Consider the following 18,392-nt stretch of genomic DNA (forward strand, 5'->3'; position numbering starts at 1 on the left):
CTCACTTACCCAGTGAACCCTCAGCCTGTCCTTAATGTCCTTAATGCTGTGCTACTAATGCGAGATCACGGTATGTGACCTCGATGAACCGTGCCTCCTTCTTGAAACGAGGGGCATACGGCTGTATTTGTCTCCTGACGCCCCCCCCCCCCCGGATCGTTACATAGTTAGATAGGCTGAAAAAAGACACGCGTCCAAGTTCAGCCTTGATGTTTGACTTACTTCATTAGCTTCCGTCTCTTTCCTGAGCGGAGGCTCAAAATGCAACTTGTCAACTAGAAAAAGAGAATGCATCATTAAACGGGTCAGAGGAATACGACGCGGCAGACGTGCCTCATGCGAAAGTTCGATCAGGGATTTATTCCAATTAAAAACAAGCAATAGATTTTTGTTCTATACATGAAGTAGCAGTAAGGCTAACAAAGTAAAGATCAAAGCCACACTCTAAAAAAACAAACTAGAATCTTTTCACCGTGTGCTTATAATTTGCTGCCACAGTATAGCGCCATGGACCTGTTCAGCGGCCACGTCACGGGGTGTATGAAGTTGCCCCCCACCCGGTTCATTTGTTACACCAACAAAAGAGAGATTAATAGACTTACAGTTGAGTTCGGACACGGTCTTCTCGGCTCTTACTGACTTGTTTGTAGAACGGATGGTATGGCGCACAGCAGATGGAGGCTGCAAAATACACTAATGAGAAACCCTCCAGTGGCGCCAGTATCACTGCTTACTGGTTTTTATCGGATAACAGATAAAATACATTAGAAATATATAAATATATGTACAGATGCTTTCATATCTCGTACATCAATGATGTTCACAATGTGGAAGCCTTTGCATACAGAAGCGGCGGCCGCAATGCTTATTTACTCATACTGGAAATAAATCCATCCTTTAAGAAGCCAATATACATTGAAACATTTCTGACCCACCTCGATGTCATCGTCGTCTGGCTCCGTATAATGGTGGTGGTTGTCAGGATTGTTCACTTTGTCCAGCAGTTCCAGAGCAAGTATCCTCGACAGCCCGTTCTGCCCCACAAAGGGATGCTGCGAATAAATAAAAAGGCAAAGGTTGATGGAGCAGCTCAAGAAACCTAAACTCGTCCCAACCGCAAGAAGACACAGGTTCACCGGCTTCAGGCGGGAGATCCACTACTGCAAACTGCAGAAACAATGCCTTAGAGATCACTGCGGCGGAGGTTGGGAAGAATTTATCATTGTAAAAAACATCCTGATTTTTTTTTATAATTATGCCTTGTTTGCGTATAACGACACGGACCAACGGCCGGAATGTTATTCCAGGACATCGTCCTCCTACTTACAGTCAGCAGGCGCTCCGCTGTTGGCCTTTTCTTTGGGTTCTTTGTCAATGCAACTTTGACAAAGTTATGGAATACTGGATTCCTGTAGAAAGGAAAACGTTTTTTGTGGCATGCAGGATAGTTATAATAGAGTAATTCTTAGAAATACGTATATATACGTCAGGAACCTCTACCAAAAACAACTACTTTAATAAACAAAAATTTTTTTTATTTTGGAATACACACTGGAGCCCACTTTGCCGTGGACTCCAACCAAAGCAAGACTCCACGTACCATCTGAGCTTCTCCTTGAGTTTCGGAGGCTGGAAGTTGCTCTTTGACATTAAGAACAATGCTCTGTATAAGAGAGAGAAACAGTTAAAGTATTAGTGAGGCGCTTCAGATGAAGGTTCAAATAAACCACATGCCCCAAAATAACAGGCCAAGGAAGGCTGAGAACATTCCCTGAAGGGCAAGTCTCATGAAAAGTGGTGGGGGTTCCTCTTTAATCCTGAAGAAGGATAGTAGATAGCATGAGTAGGGCAGGTAGTATTTAAACATTTCAAATTACCTTGAAGCATTAAGCAAATCCCTAGATCTATTTTAATGCGACAATTAAAGGATCAGATGGGATGAGGGATACAGAAAGGTCCCCAAAGCTACGTAGCCAACGGATATGTATTTTACATACAATACAAAGCGATGGCCCAACAAAGCCAACAAACCTCATCGGGTGCAAGTCAAACATTGGCGGCTGCAGCTCGGCCAGTTCTATGGCCGTAATGCCAACGGCCCAGATGTCACAGAGCTGGTTGTATCCCCCGTTCTTTTCCACCGCGGCGACCTCTGGCGCCATCCTGAGGAAGGCAGAACACGTCACACCGGCACCATGAATCCCACCCCACGACTGAAAACATGACGACATGAGCGATTACCAGTAAGGGGTTCCAATAAAGGATTTTCTCTTGGCAATAGTAGCTGTTATTTTTGCTGCCACACCAAAGTCGGCTGGAAAGAAGGTAAAGAGACACTTAAAGGAACAGAAGGTAAAAACAGCCAGCATACAATTATTTACGTGTAAAACATACCCCACACACTATATATACATATATATTAAAATGGTTTCTTGTATTTTTAAATGGATCTCTTCTGCAGATAGTTTAAACTTAACACATCACAGAAATGGAAACACAAAAAACATCCAAAACTTCGAATTAAAAAAAAATCTTCGTGTCTTTTCCACACCATAAAAATTGCTGCCCCCACAGCAAATCTATATCTTTTTAGTTGAATCACGAGGGCACCATATTGTCTGAACCTAATTCATTGTCCGCATCCACACACAAACACGGCACCATTACCTAGCTTGACCTCTCCGTTGTCTGAAAGGAGTATGTTGGCACCCTGTAGGAGAAAAAATGCCACTTATCAGATGCAGCCCGAATTTGGTACAAGGGACGTTCCTGCCGCCGGAGAGTTCTCTAAGCAATATACTTGTTCGAAGCGCCAGAGATAAAGCATCTGACTCCATCTCAGAGAACAAAAGGGGAACACAAAGTCCACTTACCTTAATATCTCTGTGCATCTTGGCTTTACTGTGCAAATAAGCAAGGCCCTAAAATAAAAAGAAATAGCAATCAGGTGTGTATATATTTATATATATTTGCATCTCAATGGCGGGCTTGAATAGTAAGACAGGCTCTAATGTGCAAAGGAAATATAAATTATTCACGTGATGATGACCGACAAGGTCTGCAATGGACCAGATCAGCTTCTGTCCGGCTCACAATGAAATAAGAGAAGCGATTTCCCGAGCACGGAGCGCTGCTCTCGTATTCTTATTAGACCTTTATCAATCAGCGCTCCATATTCTAATTAATGAAATGTATTACTACATGTATCCAAAAGTCTGACCTGCTACTGGGAGTCGGATTGGATCTGCCGTTATCTGGTGTAGGATTGCGGTTATAAAAAGGGATACGCAGGGAAGCCAACAATGCGGTATATACCGGGAGAATGGCCAAAGCCATCAGTGCAATGTGTTAGCACGTTAAAAAACTAAATATACAGACGCACGCGGAGCACAAATACCAAAACACCACATGGCTTCCAAAAACAGACATGGGCTACCAAAACCTACGTGAAGCACATGGCTTAAACCTCCGTATGCTTACACTGCTTACTTCTGACACGCTAAACCAGTGTCCGGGTGAAATGACAATTATACGGCAGGAAGGATGTTCCAATTTGCCAAATCAAAACCAAAGCCCACTCGATACCAATTGGCTTTTAGCGTTGGGCTGACATGTTCCTTTTTTATTATTGCAAACAAGTTTGGAATGATGGCCAACCACCACGGGCGTTCATGGAACGGTACCCTTGTCTGGGTAGACTACACATTAAACCGTGTTACTATCTAGCATACATTTCTACAAGTATTTCGCTGATGAGCTGGGATCAGTTCATCTGTTTTATACCTGGAACGGGGGCAATAATACAAACTGCATTGACAGCAACGGGTTAACTTGAGATGCGATACCTGTAAGGTTTCCCGGCACATGTACGCTATTTGGACTTCGGACAGCGGCCCGGTCACTGAAAGGAGAAAGAAGAACATTGTCACGTCTCTAAAAGGCTGAGACGGGGAGATCTAATGACCGTGCCGGCACGTTACGGCTCCAATATTGACACTTCTTTGAGTTTGGGACCTGGCTCTTTGGATTAGGCTCTACATCGAGTAAAGGATCGTGTACAGACATTCGTAAGATGCATGTAAATAGTTATCTAAACTTTACAGAGATCGCAGTCTGCCAAAAAAGTCAGTCGGCACTTCCATCGCCTGTCGTAGCCCCGCCGGATACATTATTTACCGTTTGCGTGTGTTCAAGCCGTTATGCGGACACATCGGCGCGCGTCACGGGAGTTACACGGTAAAAAACGATCTTCGGCGAGCGTATCCTGCATAATGATCTCCCATCAGTCTGCGCTCCTACTCACAAGCTCTGGAGAGGAGCCAGTTCAAATAGGGGCAAATCTTTGTGGACTACATATCCCAATATCCTCAGGCTGTTTTAAGATTGACTGAGCATCATGTTGTTCATAAATATGCGCTCCTCGTCTCTGAGCCACTGACTGATAGGCAGGTGAATATACAAGATTTGCGTTGCAGATGATCCGTTTGTTGGGTGTCGGAATGACTAAATAATGCTTTATGGCAAAAACAGCGGCGTTGATTTTTCCCCATGGAGTCGTCTTATATTCAGATCTTTTAAAAATTGTTTTCTTTCTTTCAATAAGACCCAACTTTGCGGGGTATCTTATAATTGAGCAAATATGGGCGCACACACATATACACGCACACACATATACACGCTTACACATACAGCTATAAGCAAACAAACTAAAAAAGGGAGGCATCCCTTTTTTTAACTTGTTAATGATGCCAATGTAACCGGGTTTTATTACACACAGTTTTGTGTAGTTTATCTGTTCTGTCTTGTAGGAGGGAAGGACAGGTTAGGTAGCGAGTGCGAGATCCAGTCATTGTGTTTGTATGTTGCCGTACCATGATATATGTCTTGAAGGGATCCCCCGCCGCAGTACTCCATACAGATCCATAACTTCTCACGGCTAGCGGGACAAAAGAAAAAAAAAATACACATAATTACACAGTGGGTTGTGATGTGACTTTGAGGTCACAAACACACACACATATACGGTATATTTAAATGTGTGTATTTTTATTTATTAATTTTTTTTAATAAAAAGCAAATTGTGTCCATTAAAATAACATGATTTTTAATGGAATATCTTTATAGGCGCACAGCATTCCCATCACTTCTTAATCACTCCCATCACTCCTGTGTTCCAATGGCACGTTGTATTCGCTGATCCAAATGTAATTTTAAAAGACTAATTGATTGTCAAGAAACCCCTTTTGCGATTATGTTACAGGTGTCTCCTTGTTTTACATGAAAACCCCTCGCAATTTGAACAGTACGGTGCATTACAAGCAGAAGGTTGGATTTACCAGAGGTAGCTGCCGAAGTACGCCACGATGTTGCTGTGCTTACACTCCTTCACCATGAAGATTTCCTGCTGTATTAGAGAAAAGTCATCGCCTGCAAAGAAAAAACGATGATCAGATAGAACAGAGAAACTTCAGCCGGAAACTGCCTAGTAAGCACATTTCACTAGTATGAAAAACATTAACTAAACGCAGCATTCAACGCATCAGCCCTGGTAACTGCTGAACGCCCCATACCCTTCCTAAAAAAAGTAAAAAAACCTTATTCATATTTTTTGAGGGAACCCTTAACGGTCACGTGACACAAAGGCAGGCACTGATAGGTTGTGGTTCTAGAATCCAGAAATGTTTCTCTTTGGGGGGGTGTTAGGATAGCATAGGAGAGAGTACTTTTTTATGTGCGTTTATAACAGCGATAAAATAAAATACTTTGTGAATAGCTGGTAATATAGATCTTCAGGAGTCATTAGCAGAAGATGTGGCCAGATGTGCCGTTGGTAGTATAGGGGCAGCGCCTACATTACACCCCTGAAATTTACACACCGCGGGGTCAGTATGGCAGTACGGCTCAGTAAGATCGGGAGCACAGCTGCTGTCAGCTTCAACAACGCTGTGCAATGGGAGTTTGTAAAGTGGTCTTGATACCATAGCGGTTAATTAAAGCATACAAGCGGTAGGAACAGCCCATAGGTTGCCATAGCAACAAGACCACTTTTCAAACTTTGCACCGGAGCAAGTTTTTACAAGAAGGCCAGATCACTTTAAAGGCCGCTACGTCTCTTGTCAAAGCGCCAAGGAACAAAGAAATGTTTCCGCTCCTGTCTCACGTGTCCCAATATTCCCACAATCGACCTGAACATGTCCGGGCGACTGCCAACACCCATAACTAGAGCGCTGCTTATTAGCAGCTCCTGAAACGTGTACACAGCAGGAAGACAACGCCATCCGCAGACGGCGCGGTCATTTGCATATGTGTAGAATAATGATGTCACGCGCAAAGAGGCCCCGACCAACCACAAAGCCCCGGTTCTGGTTCATTATGTCTTCTTACATACGCACTTACATGTAAATATGTTTACTACGCATTCAGGGTGTGCAGGCCCTTTAAGCACCAGAGCCGCCATATCTGAGGCTGTTTCAAGGTAAAATCTGCATGCCGGGGTTGATGATTTGACGCCTGTCCGGACCGCTGGAAAATAATTCCATCTGAACCGATTTCCTAAAGATGGGCTCAGTTTGAAGAGCGGAGGCATTTTAAGGGAGCTATGATGTAATAAAGAGCTTATGTTACGCACTTGCTTCTAATCAGGAGCTCCTGGCTCTCCATAGAGCTTCTGCATGAGAAGGCATTGAGAATGCAGACAATCTGGAATTAGTGAACCATATCAGAACTCAAGCGACCTTCTATACCTCCCAATATCCGACACGGCCAAGGAGGAACACTTTAGTTTCAGAGGAAGTGGTTGGAGAATATACATTTTATCTGACTTTATGACCTATTAATGTAATTAGCGAAGGGATTTAGAGGGTAACGGTTTAGTGTGGTGGAACTCGAGTGGGCTGTAGGGAGTCCTGACCTTAACCCCACCGAACACCCTTGGGAGGAATTGGAATGCATATTTTGAGCCCGATCTTCTTGTCCAACATCAGTGCCTGACCTCACAAAATGCGCTTTTGGCTGAATGGGCACAAGTTCCCGCAGACATACTCCAAATTCTTGTAGAAAGACTGGAGGCAACTTCATATTAATGCCCGTAGATTTGAAATGGTATGTCCAACAAGCTCATATAGGTGTGATGGTCAGTTGTCCACTTTTGATCATATAGCATATGAAAGTGTCTCACCAATACCCTGACTCTACCGTAGGCATTGTTTTGATATCATGTCATGCTGCAACAGACAATACTGTGGCCACAAAAGGCCAAGCCTGGTCTAATGAAAGCCATGCCCCGTCCCACACGCGCAGCAGAGCCTCTGGTGGAACAGAGTCCTCTGTTGGTTTGAAGTTGAATGATGATGCATTCATGACGGCGTTTTTATATAAACTTTATTTAATGCAGTAGCAAAAAGTGAAATGTTTTGGGTCACCAGTATGTAAACTACCTACATTTTAGTCCGCAGAAGTTATTTGACGCCAAAATGCCAAGTCTGGTTCTCTGATGTGGTTTTCTTAAAGCAAGAGAACAAGCTTGGGCATGCTACAAAGTCATTTGTTTACGTGGAAGTCTTCATTGCTCCATCACCTGAAAAATACTTCCAGTCTGTTCTGTCCTCCCAACGCCCTGACGAGACCGGCTCAGCACGCCGTGCCTCGCTATTGTCTGACGGATGATGTGGGCTCTACTTTCCCTACTATTACGGGCCAAGGCCTGGGAGCGGCACGCTACGGGCGCAAACTGGAAGTGCTAGAAGTATTACAAAACATGCACGACGTATCGCATGACCACGCTGGAGAAATGAGGCTTCAAGGAAGAAGGTTTATTAGGCAACATTCTCAGCTGGGATTTAGGGCCATTTTATACCAATAAACAATTTACAGGGCATAGAAAATACAGTTTAGGGCTTTCCCATTGGTTGGGTACATTCCTTACACATGGTCAAATTAGGTATGTGTTATACGGGGGCACCACAGGATACAAAGGAGGAGGATTTAATGGTGGCCTGACACTTCCACATGTACTCATTCCACCTTTTCCCTGGCCAAGCCCACTAAAATGGATGTTTTACTTGAAAAACAATTCTCCTAGGTTCTTCAAGAAAAGAGCTTGCATTTACACCACGACTGGATCCGTTCTGTGTACATCACACAGGTTCTTATGCAGTCCCATAGATTTCAGTTACTTCTCTTTTCTTTGGTCAAATGTGTTTTGATCAGGTTCTACTATTTTGCCCAGGTTAAGAGTACCCCCCCCAAGGGCTTCTTGGCAAAGAAGTGGCTCCTGTAAAGTTTGCCCACATCTCCTTCTCATGTCTGTAACTGCCCCCCCACATTACTGAACATATGCAAGGTGTTTAACATACCGAAACTGCATTTAAATGTTCTCCATCATTGAGAGCCCTCTAGATCTAAAAAATGATTCATACATGGTGAGGGACCCCTGAACACAGCTTGCGGAGGAGGGGGTTGCAGGATACTGTGTCGTGCCACTGTTTGGTTTGTCTTTAATAACAGTTTTCCACCGCAGTACATTTTATAAACACGGCATTCAATAACTCGATCTTATCCTTCCCATGTAAATGAAAGTTTACTGGTTGTTAAACAATTAAATACCAAAGATACCGTTCAGATACGAGATTATGGCTTCTCTTATCGCTGAACTGTAAAAAACAACAATATAATATTTGGAAATCTTATAAAAAAAACTTGAAAAGTGAATAACAATCAGGATCCATACTAAAGCTTTCTCTGCCCAAAGAGTATAGGAAAAATGTGCGGAGAAAGTGATTCTAGAAACTTCCTTTAGATAAGGAAGTTTGTTAGAGGAACGGCACAAAGAGCACGGATCGCCAGGACCCCACATGACCCATGAAACGGGTTTACATGTTAAAACTGTGACATCAGAACGATAGCATCATATTAATCATGCCCTCCCGCTTACCGTAGATACACCCTATATTGGTTTACACACAACACTGCATGGAAACCGGAGTCGGCTGCGCTAATGACAAAGGGTTTGTGTGCTTGGAATCACACAGGTCCTGCTTCTGAAAGCGTCGGCTCATAATACAGCCGGCTGGACGGCTGCGGTCGCGGCCACTAATCCCAGTATTCACAGTCTATTCTGTAGCTGTCAGCGCCGCGTCTTCCACTGAGACCATCGACACCGGCAGAGCCGGAGCACAAGAGAGGGGCCAGGAAATTCCCTGAGCCTACAGTAAAATGTGCCGCCGTACAAAAAGGACAGTGGCCTGGGATAAGTTTGGGCGGCTCGCTTGCCCACACCCTGGTGTTTGTACGGAGCAGATAATGGTTTGACGTTTCATGCCTGCAGGGCATTTTAGTCACCCTCAGACAGACGCGCTCCGAAACTCGTCGAAATTCAATTAACCGACACAAAAATCCACCCGGAAAGTGACGACAGTGACTATCCTACTTTAACAAGGAAGGGTTGCTGCAGTTCGTACAATATATGGGGGGAAATCCATGGGGCTCTGCAAACAGGGTCTTTAATGGATTTGGAGCTACTCGCCGGGCGTACATGTGCTGATGCACTATCCGTTTACACATACTGAGGTTAGACTTTAAGAATCTAACAGAATAATTGAGGTACAAGACGATGCAATTATTTGGTGGCGCATACAATGGATTGGTCAGGATGTAGGGGGCTCGTACTTACTGGGTTCCAGTTTAATTATCTTGACAGCGGCCAATTCACCAGTCTGTAGATTTCTAGCCTAGAAACCAAAAGAAACAGAATTCAGTATTCCGGGAGAATAGCAGCAGACAGACATTTATAAGCATGAATTATACTGTATGGTTGAAGGTGGTTGTATAAAATTCGGCAGCTTGAATTTGTTTTTGGATCCTAAAATACGGATGGCAACTTCCACCGGTCAAGCATTCATTGGGGGTTCCTCAATTGTTCCTTTTTGGGAGCGGAATCCCTCTTTTTTCCCCTGATGTTGGATGTGAGTGTATAACAGTATTCTACAGCCCTAAAAGCGGTGACATATTTAGGCTTAACCGGGGCAGCGCCACCACCCGCCATTACTACGTGCGGCTCCGGGCAGAAGGATATGGCACAGACTTCTATAGAGTTACTGGCCCGTCAAGCAGTGGCGCCACAGAGAGCCTGATCGCTCAGCAGGGCAATTGGCTCCCTATTACCCGGCAAAGGGGCTGTTCGCTGAGGCCAGAATACGTCACAATAGCGTTTTAAAGGCATAGCAGAAATTGAGTTTATACATTAAAAAGGTGTAATGCAACACAGTCTTCTTCTAAATGTTAAATCGATACGCTATGGTCACAAAGTCAACTATCATATCACAGTTTTGGCCCCTGGCCCCCTCTAAAACAAGTGTCCATATCCGTGACCATTTAAAATGTTGGCGGCTATGAGATGGTGTTTTCTACCACCGGGGCGAGAATGACAATGATCCCCAAGGTGCAAAAGGAAACACAAAATCTGTTTTATATATCCAATACCAGAAACAACAGCTACCAGAAAAAAGTGAGCGCTACTAAAATAACACGGCTGTCTAGTTAAGAAGGAGAGATAAATTTCTTCTCTGCCGTCTCCCACAATCCACGGCTGCAGAAAGCATGCTCAGCTTTTGTTCAAAGTGGTAGAACAGGTTTCCGGATGTGGCCAACAGAGAAATATCAAGGAAATTATCTTATGAAGAAAACCAGCAAAACGTCAACCTCTTCAAGCATACTCCTAAAGACAGTTTCCCGCTTAAAAACATAGATCCATTATACCAAACGTTTATTGAAAAGACTAAGCTTATTGTACTCATACGTTCAGCTGTACCACCTGCAACAGAGACAACACTTAGATTTCACAAGTATCGCCCCGGCACGTAGAGACTGAATGTAATACTCCTCCCAAACGCCAGAGCGAAGAATTCAGGTATGCAGAAGATATCTGCTTCAAGACAAGCTGATACCTGTCAGATCAGGGAGAGACATCCCAGTCTTGCCATGCTGTCATGAGTGGTGACATTGGACTGTTATGCGAAACTAAAGAAAAACCCACACGTAAGATTATGGAAAAATCTCCTTCTCCGCTGACCGCTTCCCTGCCCCCTTTTCCACAGCTTCATTTCTTCTCTTGCCTCTTCTTGTTCTTCTTTCTTCGTCCGCTTCTCCCAGGTACCAGCTCCGTTCTCCGTCCGCTTCTCCCAGGTACCAGCTCCGTTCGCTTCTCCCAGGTACCAGCTCTGTTCGCTTCTCCCAGGTACCAGCTCTGTTCGCTTCTCCCAGGTACCAGCTCTGTTCGCTTCTCCCAGGTACCAGCTCTGTTCGCTTCTCCCAGGTACCAGCTCCGTTCGCTTCTCCCAGGTACCAGCTCCGTTCGCTTCTCCCAGGTACCAGCTCCGTTCGCTTCTCCCAGGTACCAGCTCCGTTCGCTTCTCCCAGGTACCAGCTCTGTTCTCCGTCCGCTTCTCTCAGGTGCTTCCACATAAGGGCAGAGCCTCCGTGTGACCCTCTCCCCAGAACGGACGAACGGGGGAGAGGACGTCCTCATGGTGCGCACCATGGCTCTGGCCTTTTGCAAAACGCCTCCAAGAGGCCAGAATGTTGCTGAGGGATTTGTGGAGAAAGAGAAGTGTTTTCTCCAGCGTGCATCACAAGGACAGCCTCTCACCTGTTCCTCCAACTTTTGCCAAAGTATCTGGATAACGGAGCTTATACCAGGGAGAAGCGGATAAAGAAAGAAGAAGAGGCAAGGAAAACGGAAGCGCTTGGAAGAGAAGGTAGGGAGACATTGTCAGAGTGTGAGAGAGAGTAAGTGAATGAGAGTGAGTGAAACTACCCAAAGCAAACACTGTTTTTGATCCCCCCCAATAAGGTCATCTTATACTCAGGCCTTTTTTCCCTTCATTAATACCCAAAGTGTGGAGGTTGTCTTATAATGAAGCAAATATGGTATTTTACTGATACCGCTCTACCATCCACATTTATAACATGTGATAGCACTCTCCAAGATATTAAGTGTTAATACCATCTGACTTTTCATCCTTATAATTTGTACCAAGTCTTACTTTACTGAGAAGACGGTAGATGAATAGAAAAAAAAAAAAGACTTCCGTCAGAAGTGGAAGAAATTAATACAGTAATAGAATTTAAACATGAATGGGTCTGTGGCTGGGGATTGTAGGTGTTTTAGTACAGCTAGGAAGTCACAGTAGGAGAGACATGCTTTATGGACCAATCTGGTATAAATTTGTACCATGTTAGCCGTAGAAAGCAAATTTCCAGAGAACATCCATAATACATCATAAATAATCTCAGCTTCCACAAATGAGAAAGCAGAACAGGTCTACAAAACCACATCACCGGTACAACAAATACTTAACCAGCAAGTAATAATGTTCTTTAACGTTCAATCATAAGGGGCAAAGAGATCAGAAGCATCACTAGTCAACCTTTCTGCCAAGCAGAATGCACGTAATTGCAATTGTACAACGAGACAGACTCTACAACAGCAAAGAAATCATGGTGAAAGGGTTAAAAATACAGACCTCCAGTAACTATAGCGTTGGCTACAAATACTAATGTTCCCCAAGCAGTAATTGCAGTTGAGTAATTACATTGTATCAGAGCTTTGGCTAACAAATGCATAGGTTAAAAAAAAAAAAAAAATGGTTTCTGAAAGCCTCGATGGCCTCTGGGATATGGAAGCATCAGCTGGGGTATCAGATATCTTTCCTCCCCAGTTGTGAATATGAAGACACCGGTATTTGGCTCTTGGAGGAATCTCAGCTGCTTATGGATTAGCGGAAGGAGCGATGCTGGGATATGATCGATGTAACGCAGTGTTGGCTTCAAAATCCTACAGCCCTTTAATACATGGGTCAGCCCGGGGCAGAGTATTCAGTGACCTGACCCTTCAATAAATAACTTGGCCACACAGCCATCTATTTGAAATCCTTTCCATATATCGTCGATCAAAACTCTTCTTCTATAACACCACCATCTAAATTCTTCTGCAATGTCCCCGCTTTATACACGCTAACCTTCTTTCCGAGCTTCACACCTCGCTTTACACACAAGCAGAGCCGATTTTTGGCCCCACTCAGTGACGTATCCTGGCCTAAGCTGACCAGGCCTAGAAGGGGCAGCAATCCCCCCTCAAGCCCCCCAGTGTCCCACTGTGCAGTTACAAGTTACAAGGGAGATCTTTGATTTAAGCACAGCCTTTATTAAAAAGCGCTGCGTACCATGATACGACATCATAAGTTGGCACTCTGTTTTTTTAAAGGTATGCAGCGGCTTTCATTGTTTTTGGGACACTGACCACGGAGAAGAAAGCAGCTGCTGGCACTGCCCTAGGTCAGCCCCAAAGGCAAATACATCACTGGCCCAGTTTTACTCGCAAGTTGGCTAATAGGGTACATGATAAAGCCAGAAAGCACTTCCGTTGATTTCAGTGGGGTCTTTTTAGATTGGAGGTTTTAAAATTAATATTTACAAACCATTATTTGTAACTTCAGAGTTACTCAAACACTTTCTTACAGACTGAATGAGGACTCAGGAGACAAAACCAGAGGCAGTCCCAGGGACACTATTCCACTTACATACCAATAAATTAAATACAAAGTAACATAAAAAGACCTAGGGCAAGACCACGATGTATGTAGGGTAATCACTCCAGAGACAAACGGATTTGGAAACATCACGTGAGGTTCCTCAGAGGTCTAAGAGAGAAGAAAGGAAACTGCCTTCAACCACATTAATTGCCATTATTGGACGTTCTTTCAAGGTACGGAACATTTCAAGTATATATATACTTCCTGCTTAACTGCTTTTCATTGGATTTGCAGGACTGCGCCGCCCATTTGGTGGAAGCTGATTGGTTCTATACCACTGAGTGTTACCTTCTAGTAGGGCTAATCACTTTGCTTCCCTGATGCCACTCTATCCTCCCCTGATGTCTCTATTGTCTAGGACAGTGATGGCAAACCTTTTTGAGCCCAAGTGCCCAAACTGCAAACCAAAACAACTTATTTTTTTCAAAGTGCCAACACTGCAATTAAACCTGAATACGAGGGGGCGTGGCCAGGGGAGGGCTGGCAGCCTAAGGCCTGGGGGGCAAGTCAAGTGAAGTGGCTCCGCCCCCTCGCACTCACCTTTCACCCCTCACGCTGCTCCCATCACTATGCGGCCATCAGACTGCTGGAAAACTTATCTAAACGGCCGCTGGGTGCTGATGCCACCGGCCGGAGCTACTTTCATCCTTTTTTTTTATTTATTTAATATGCTGGATCGGCTTGCCATATTAAAAATAAATAAAGTATTAAAGTAGCGCCGGCCGGCAGCATCAGCCCCCATCGGCCGTTTAGATTCGATTTCCAACAATCTGATGGCCGCATAGTGATGGGAGCAGCGTGAGGGGTGAAAGGTGAGTGCGAGGGGGCGGAGCTTTCACCCCTCACGCTGCTCCCATCACTTGGCGGCCATTGCATACGGCCGCTGGGTCCTGATGCCGCCGGCCGGCGCTGCTTTAATACTATTTTTTTTCATTTAATAGCCGATCCGGCTTGCCATATTAAATTTTTTTAAAAAGTATTAAAGTAGCGTCGGCCGGCGGCATCAGCACCCAGCGGCCGTTTAGATTAGATTTCGGGCGGCAATTGCCCCCCCAGCCCCCCGACCCAGCCCGCCCCTGGGCGTGGCTTCAGTGTTCTCTGGGGAGGGTTCTCCCCAGAGAACTGTGGGAGATGTAGTCCGCGGGAGCCGACGCCATGACTACAGTGTATGACTGTAGTCACGGCGTGCCCACAGAGACGGCTCGGCGTGCCAACAGCGGCACGTGTGCCATGCGTTCGCCATCACTGGTCTAGGAGCTCAGAATGTTTGCTGGGTATGAGGTTATCGCAGGGTTCTACAGCCCTAAAAGTCCCAATAATGTATATAGAAACAGAGGGTAATATTTTATAAATGAAACTGTGCAAGTTAAATACATTATTCATCTTTTTGGATTTCTTACTCAGTTATACAAATATTAATAGGTCACAAAGTCGCATATAAGGTGTTAGAAAAAGTCCTGCCGCTAATCCATGCCTCTAACCCCCTCCCCCAGCTCGACATAAGCGACCGGTGCATATAGAGGATACGCAGCTCCTGCTATGATATTATAGGGACGTGGCTGATTAAAAAAGGCACAGAGCAAACAGAGAAAGGTCTGCTGAAACCGGTGATTCCAAAACAAAAACACACATTTGATTTTATACTAAACCCCCCCGGGGTGCACCACAGACTCTAATGCTTACGTAGAAGGAATACTCTGGTCTATAAGCACAGCTTGTTACTATACGGTCAGAAGAGGATGGATTTCTCCGCTCATTGTCCGTAACAGAGAGAGAGCCATTGCCTGGGGAGAGAGATCACTGCCAGGCTCCATTATAAAGACTGACATAAGAGGCACGGATAACGTAGACACAGTCCGTGTTCTCTGCGCGCACAATTGCAAATCACTGTCCTAGAGGGGATGGCTCCTCATCTCCAAGTTTATGCATCAAAAGAGCATTTCTTTTTTTGGGCACATTTAAGTTCATTTAACCTTTGGTTACTGGTAATCGATATCTATCTATCTATCTATCTATCGCACAGCATTGTAAGTCTATCTGCATTGGCACTCCCTGTTGAGTTGGTAAATCACATGTGCCTTCAGGATGTTAAAACTTCGAGGGATTGCTTAGGGAACGACTTGAATATCCACAATCAATGAAAGAACAAGCCGCCAACAAGCGCCCTCATCGTTTGATACTTTTGATGGGTATAAGTTCAACCTAAGTTCCATGACTCACATCGTAGCCAAGATGGGCAGTGGATTCCATATCTTTCCAGCCCTTATTATAAAATAATTGTTTTGGTCCGGTAGATGAGACAAGAGACTAATTATTGGTATGTTTCCCAGGCTCTGTTTACAGTCCATAGAAGTCTGCTCGGCCTTTTAGACGTTAGCGTGTCGGAGAGAAAAATTAGCTTTCCGTTAAATCCGTTAATTTCCAAACATCCCTGACACTCCGGACACGTTTAACAATCACTCATCCCATTCGGGATCTACATTCGTACAGAGCAAAGATAGAAAGAATCTAAACAGTGGAGAGAAGTGCAGCGCCAATTAATCGTCATCGTTATTCATTATACATGTGCTTTTAGAAGGGGAAGTTATGTGAAATGTTTGTCTAGAAAAAGACACGTAGTTGACAGATAACTAGATCTATTATTACACTCTTAAATATATTAGTTATTTGATGACACGCCAAGGCTTCGTCGCTCAATATTTTGGCAGGTCTGATCTGGGAATTCAGTCTCTCTCTCCAGCTGTTGAATTTATTTCTAAATAAGGGGCAAAATCTTAAGCAAAACAAAAATTAAGAATTGGGTCATTGCTTTTTTATGATTATGACCTAATAAAATTGCGTAATATTATTGTTTGCATGATACAGCGATAGGGGCAGTTTGTTAATGCAATGCTCCGTCATGCCATCATATGCACTTTAATGCCCATGATAGGTGCGTGGTCCATTTTTCAAATACACGGGTACATTGGAGAATCCCCAAAATGCCGTTTCCCCACTGCCTAGCTAAATGTCCCGCAGCAGATGCATTCGGCCGAATGCATTTCCCTACACGTGACATACTCACCACCAGTGCGCATGACAGAACACTTTCCTGCTATTGATTGGCTGCTTCAGCTGTCAATCAGTGGCAGTATGTCTTTCAGAGTACTTTAATCTGCATTATTCTATAACAGGGGTGTCAGAGACATTAAACTGACCCTTTAAAGGTAGTTATTTAACAAGCTTTTGTTTCTCAACAAAACTGTAGATGCATTGGACGTGCAGGTCTCTTTTCTCTTCCCCATCAAGCATCCAGCATGACCACAGATAATGGGAACTCACATCACATACTAGCTATATGCATTGCAGACGGAAGCAGAAGAAACCGTCTGTTAAGAAATAAAAGGCACTTTCATTATTTTAACAGTCAATTAAACCCCAATTTAGATTAGATAAATAATAACGAGTCAGGCGGTTTGTGTAGCACACGGCCAAGACAGAGCAGTTCTAAAAACAAGAAAGAAAGCCTAAAAGCTGCTTAATTAATTTTTAAAACAAGACGCCCATGTTCAAGCTATGATGACCAAAAATTGGAATTTCAGGGCGAAGAGTTAAATGAGGAGCAATCGCCATGGAAACTCAGTGGAATGTTTTCTCTGGCTGCTCTACTTGTAGCACTTTGCCACAGAAATCCTCTTTCTAAACCCACATTGTTCTCCCAAAGCAGGGGAATAAGGAACCAGGAATTCTAATTTACACCACAATTCAGCTAGATTCAGTGTGTTTATTTTGTAGAAAATACGAACTTTTAAGAAAGTACGTTATGGAAGTTCTGGATTTAACTTAGAAGACCCGTTTATGGTCTCTACAAAAGGATCGGGAACATTAAGAACGTTGAATTGCAAACTGCATTCCCAAGGACACATTCGATGAGTCACAATCACCTTGTGAAGAGAACATCACTGCTGGGAAGGAAGAAGTGCGTTCCCTTTGTCCTGGCGGTCACAGGCTGTAAGGAAATGGCCCTGGGGGCCCTGCCGATGAGTCTATAACCTCAGTTAATGGGAGTCCCAACTCAATCACCTCCCTGGCTGCAGGGTCATGGAAACACGAGCATCGCAACCCACCCAAAGAACATCGAGCTTTCCGCATCGGGCCGTCCGCCTGTTACAAGCTCGGAGGCAATACCCATGCCATGAAATGTGTGCCGCCAATTACAGAGACCAAAATCAAAACACATGCACGTCACGTCAGGAGATGCTTTGAGGACGAGTACAGAAGAATTAACCAACAAAGTCCTTAAAAAAATAAGCAAAACTCAGATCCCAGGCAACGTTTGGCTTGCAACTCCCGAAATGGTTTCAACGTCTACTTAAAGCCAACCAGCGGAATTGGAAATTAATATAAATTTCAAAATAAACCATGGACAAGGATAGACACCTAAAATTATGCAAGATCTATCTATATTACACGCACACACACCAATGTATATCAAGTAACGGGGATTCCAAACTCTTATCAGCCTTCTGATCAAAAAAACACACAGATCGGTTTCTTTTTTCCTACATACTAATCAAAGTCTAAAATAACCCCTAATTGCAGGAACCAAAGAGATCTTCTCCTATAGTAAAACAAAAATCTAAAATGATTTTCCCCTAGCTTTGGGCATTCTCTAGCCTTATTTTTGTATTAGATATTCTCGGCCCATCTTTTTAACTATATCCTATATCCTAATAAGAGTTATTAGTCTTAATTACTTTTGGAAATTAACAAGGATGGCCACGCGTTCCAATCTTGAAACGTCCTTTCTTGAAGAAACAATGC

The 18,392-nt window shown here is 44.0% G+C and overlaps 1 protein-coding gene across 1 annotated transcript in view; it reads right to left on the reverse strand.

Annotated features, from left to right (window-relative positions):
* The window catches only part of LOC149271764 (mitogen-activated protein kinase kinase kinase kinase 5-like), a 34,259-nt gene that overhangs the window by 9,714 nt on the left and 6,153 nt on the right, over positions 1-18,392 (reverse strand). The window contains exons 2-14 of the mRNA XM_089507128.1: positions 9,671-9,728; positions 5,337-5,427; positions 4,872-4,936; positions 3,846-3,901; positions 2,874-2,921; positions 2,668-2,710; positions 2,242-2,314; positions 2,032-2,163; positions 1,601-1,663; positions 1,328-1,409; positions 936-1,052; positions 603-681; positions 191-275 (exon numbers count right to left, since the gene is read on the reverse strand). Coding sequence (XP_089363254.1) covers positions 191-275; positions 603-681; positions 936-1,052; positions 1,328-1,409; positions 1,601-1,663; positions 2,032-2,163; positions 2,242-2,314; positions 2,668-2,710; positions 2,874-2,921; positions 3,846-3,901; positions 4,872-4,936; positions 5,337-5,427; positions 9,671-9,728 — 992 coding nt within the window. The remainder of the gene's footprint in view (positions 1-190; positions 276-602; positions 682-935; positions 1,053-1,327; positions 1,410-1,600; positions 1,664-2,031; positions 2,164-2,241; positions 2,315-2,667; positions 2,711-2,873; positions 2,922-3,845; positions 3,902-4,871; positions 4,937-5,336; positions 5,428-9,670; positions 9,729-18,392) is intronic.

The sequence above is a fragment of the Sceloporus occidentalis genome, unplaced genomic scaffold (genome assembly GCF_023333645.1).
Source record: "Sceloporus occidentalis isolate IW3139 unplaced genomic scaffold, rSceOcc1.0.p SCAF_460, whole genome shotgun sequence".
Classification (NCBI taxonomy): domain Eukaryota; kingdom Metazoa; phylum Chordata; class Lepidosauria; order Squamata; family Phrynosomatidae; genus Sceloporus; species Sceloporus occidentalis.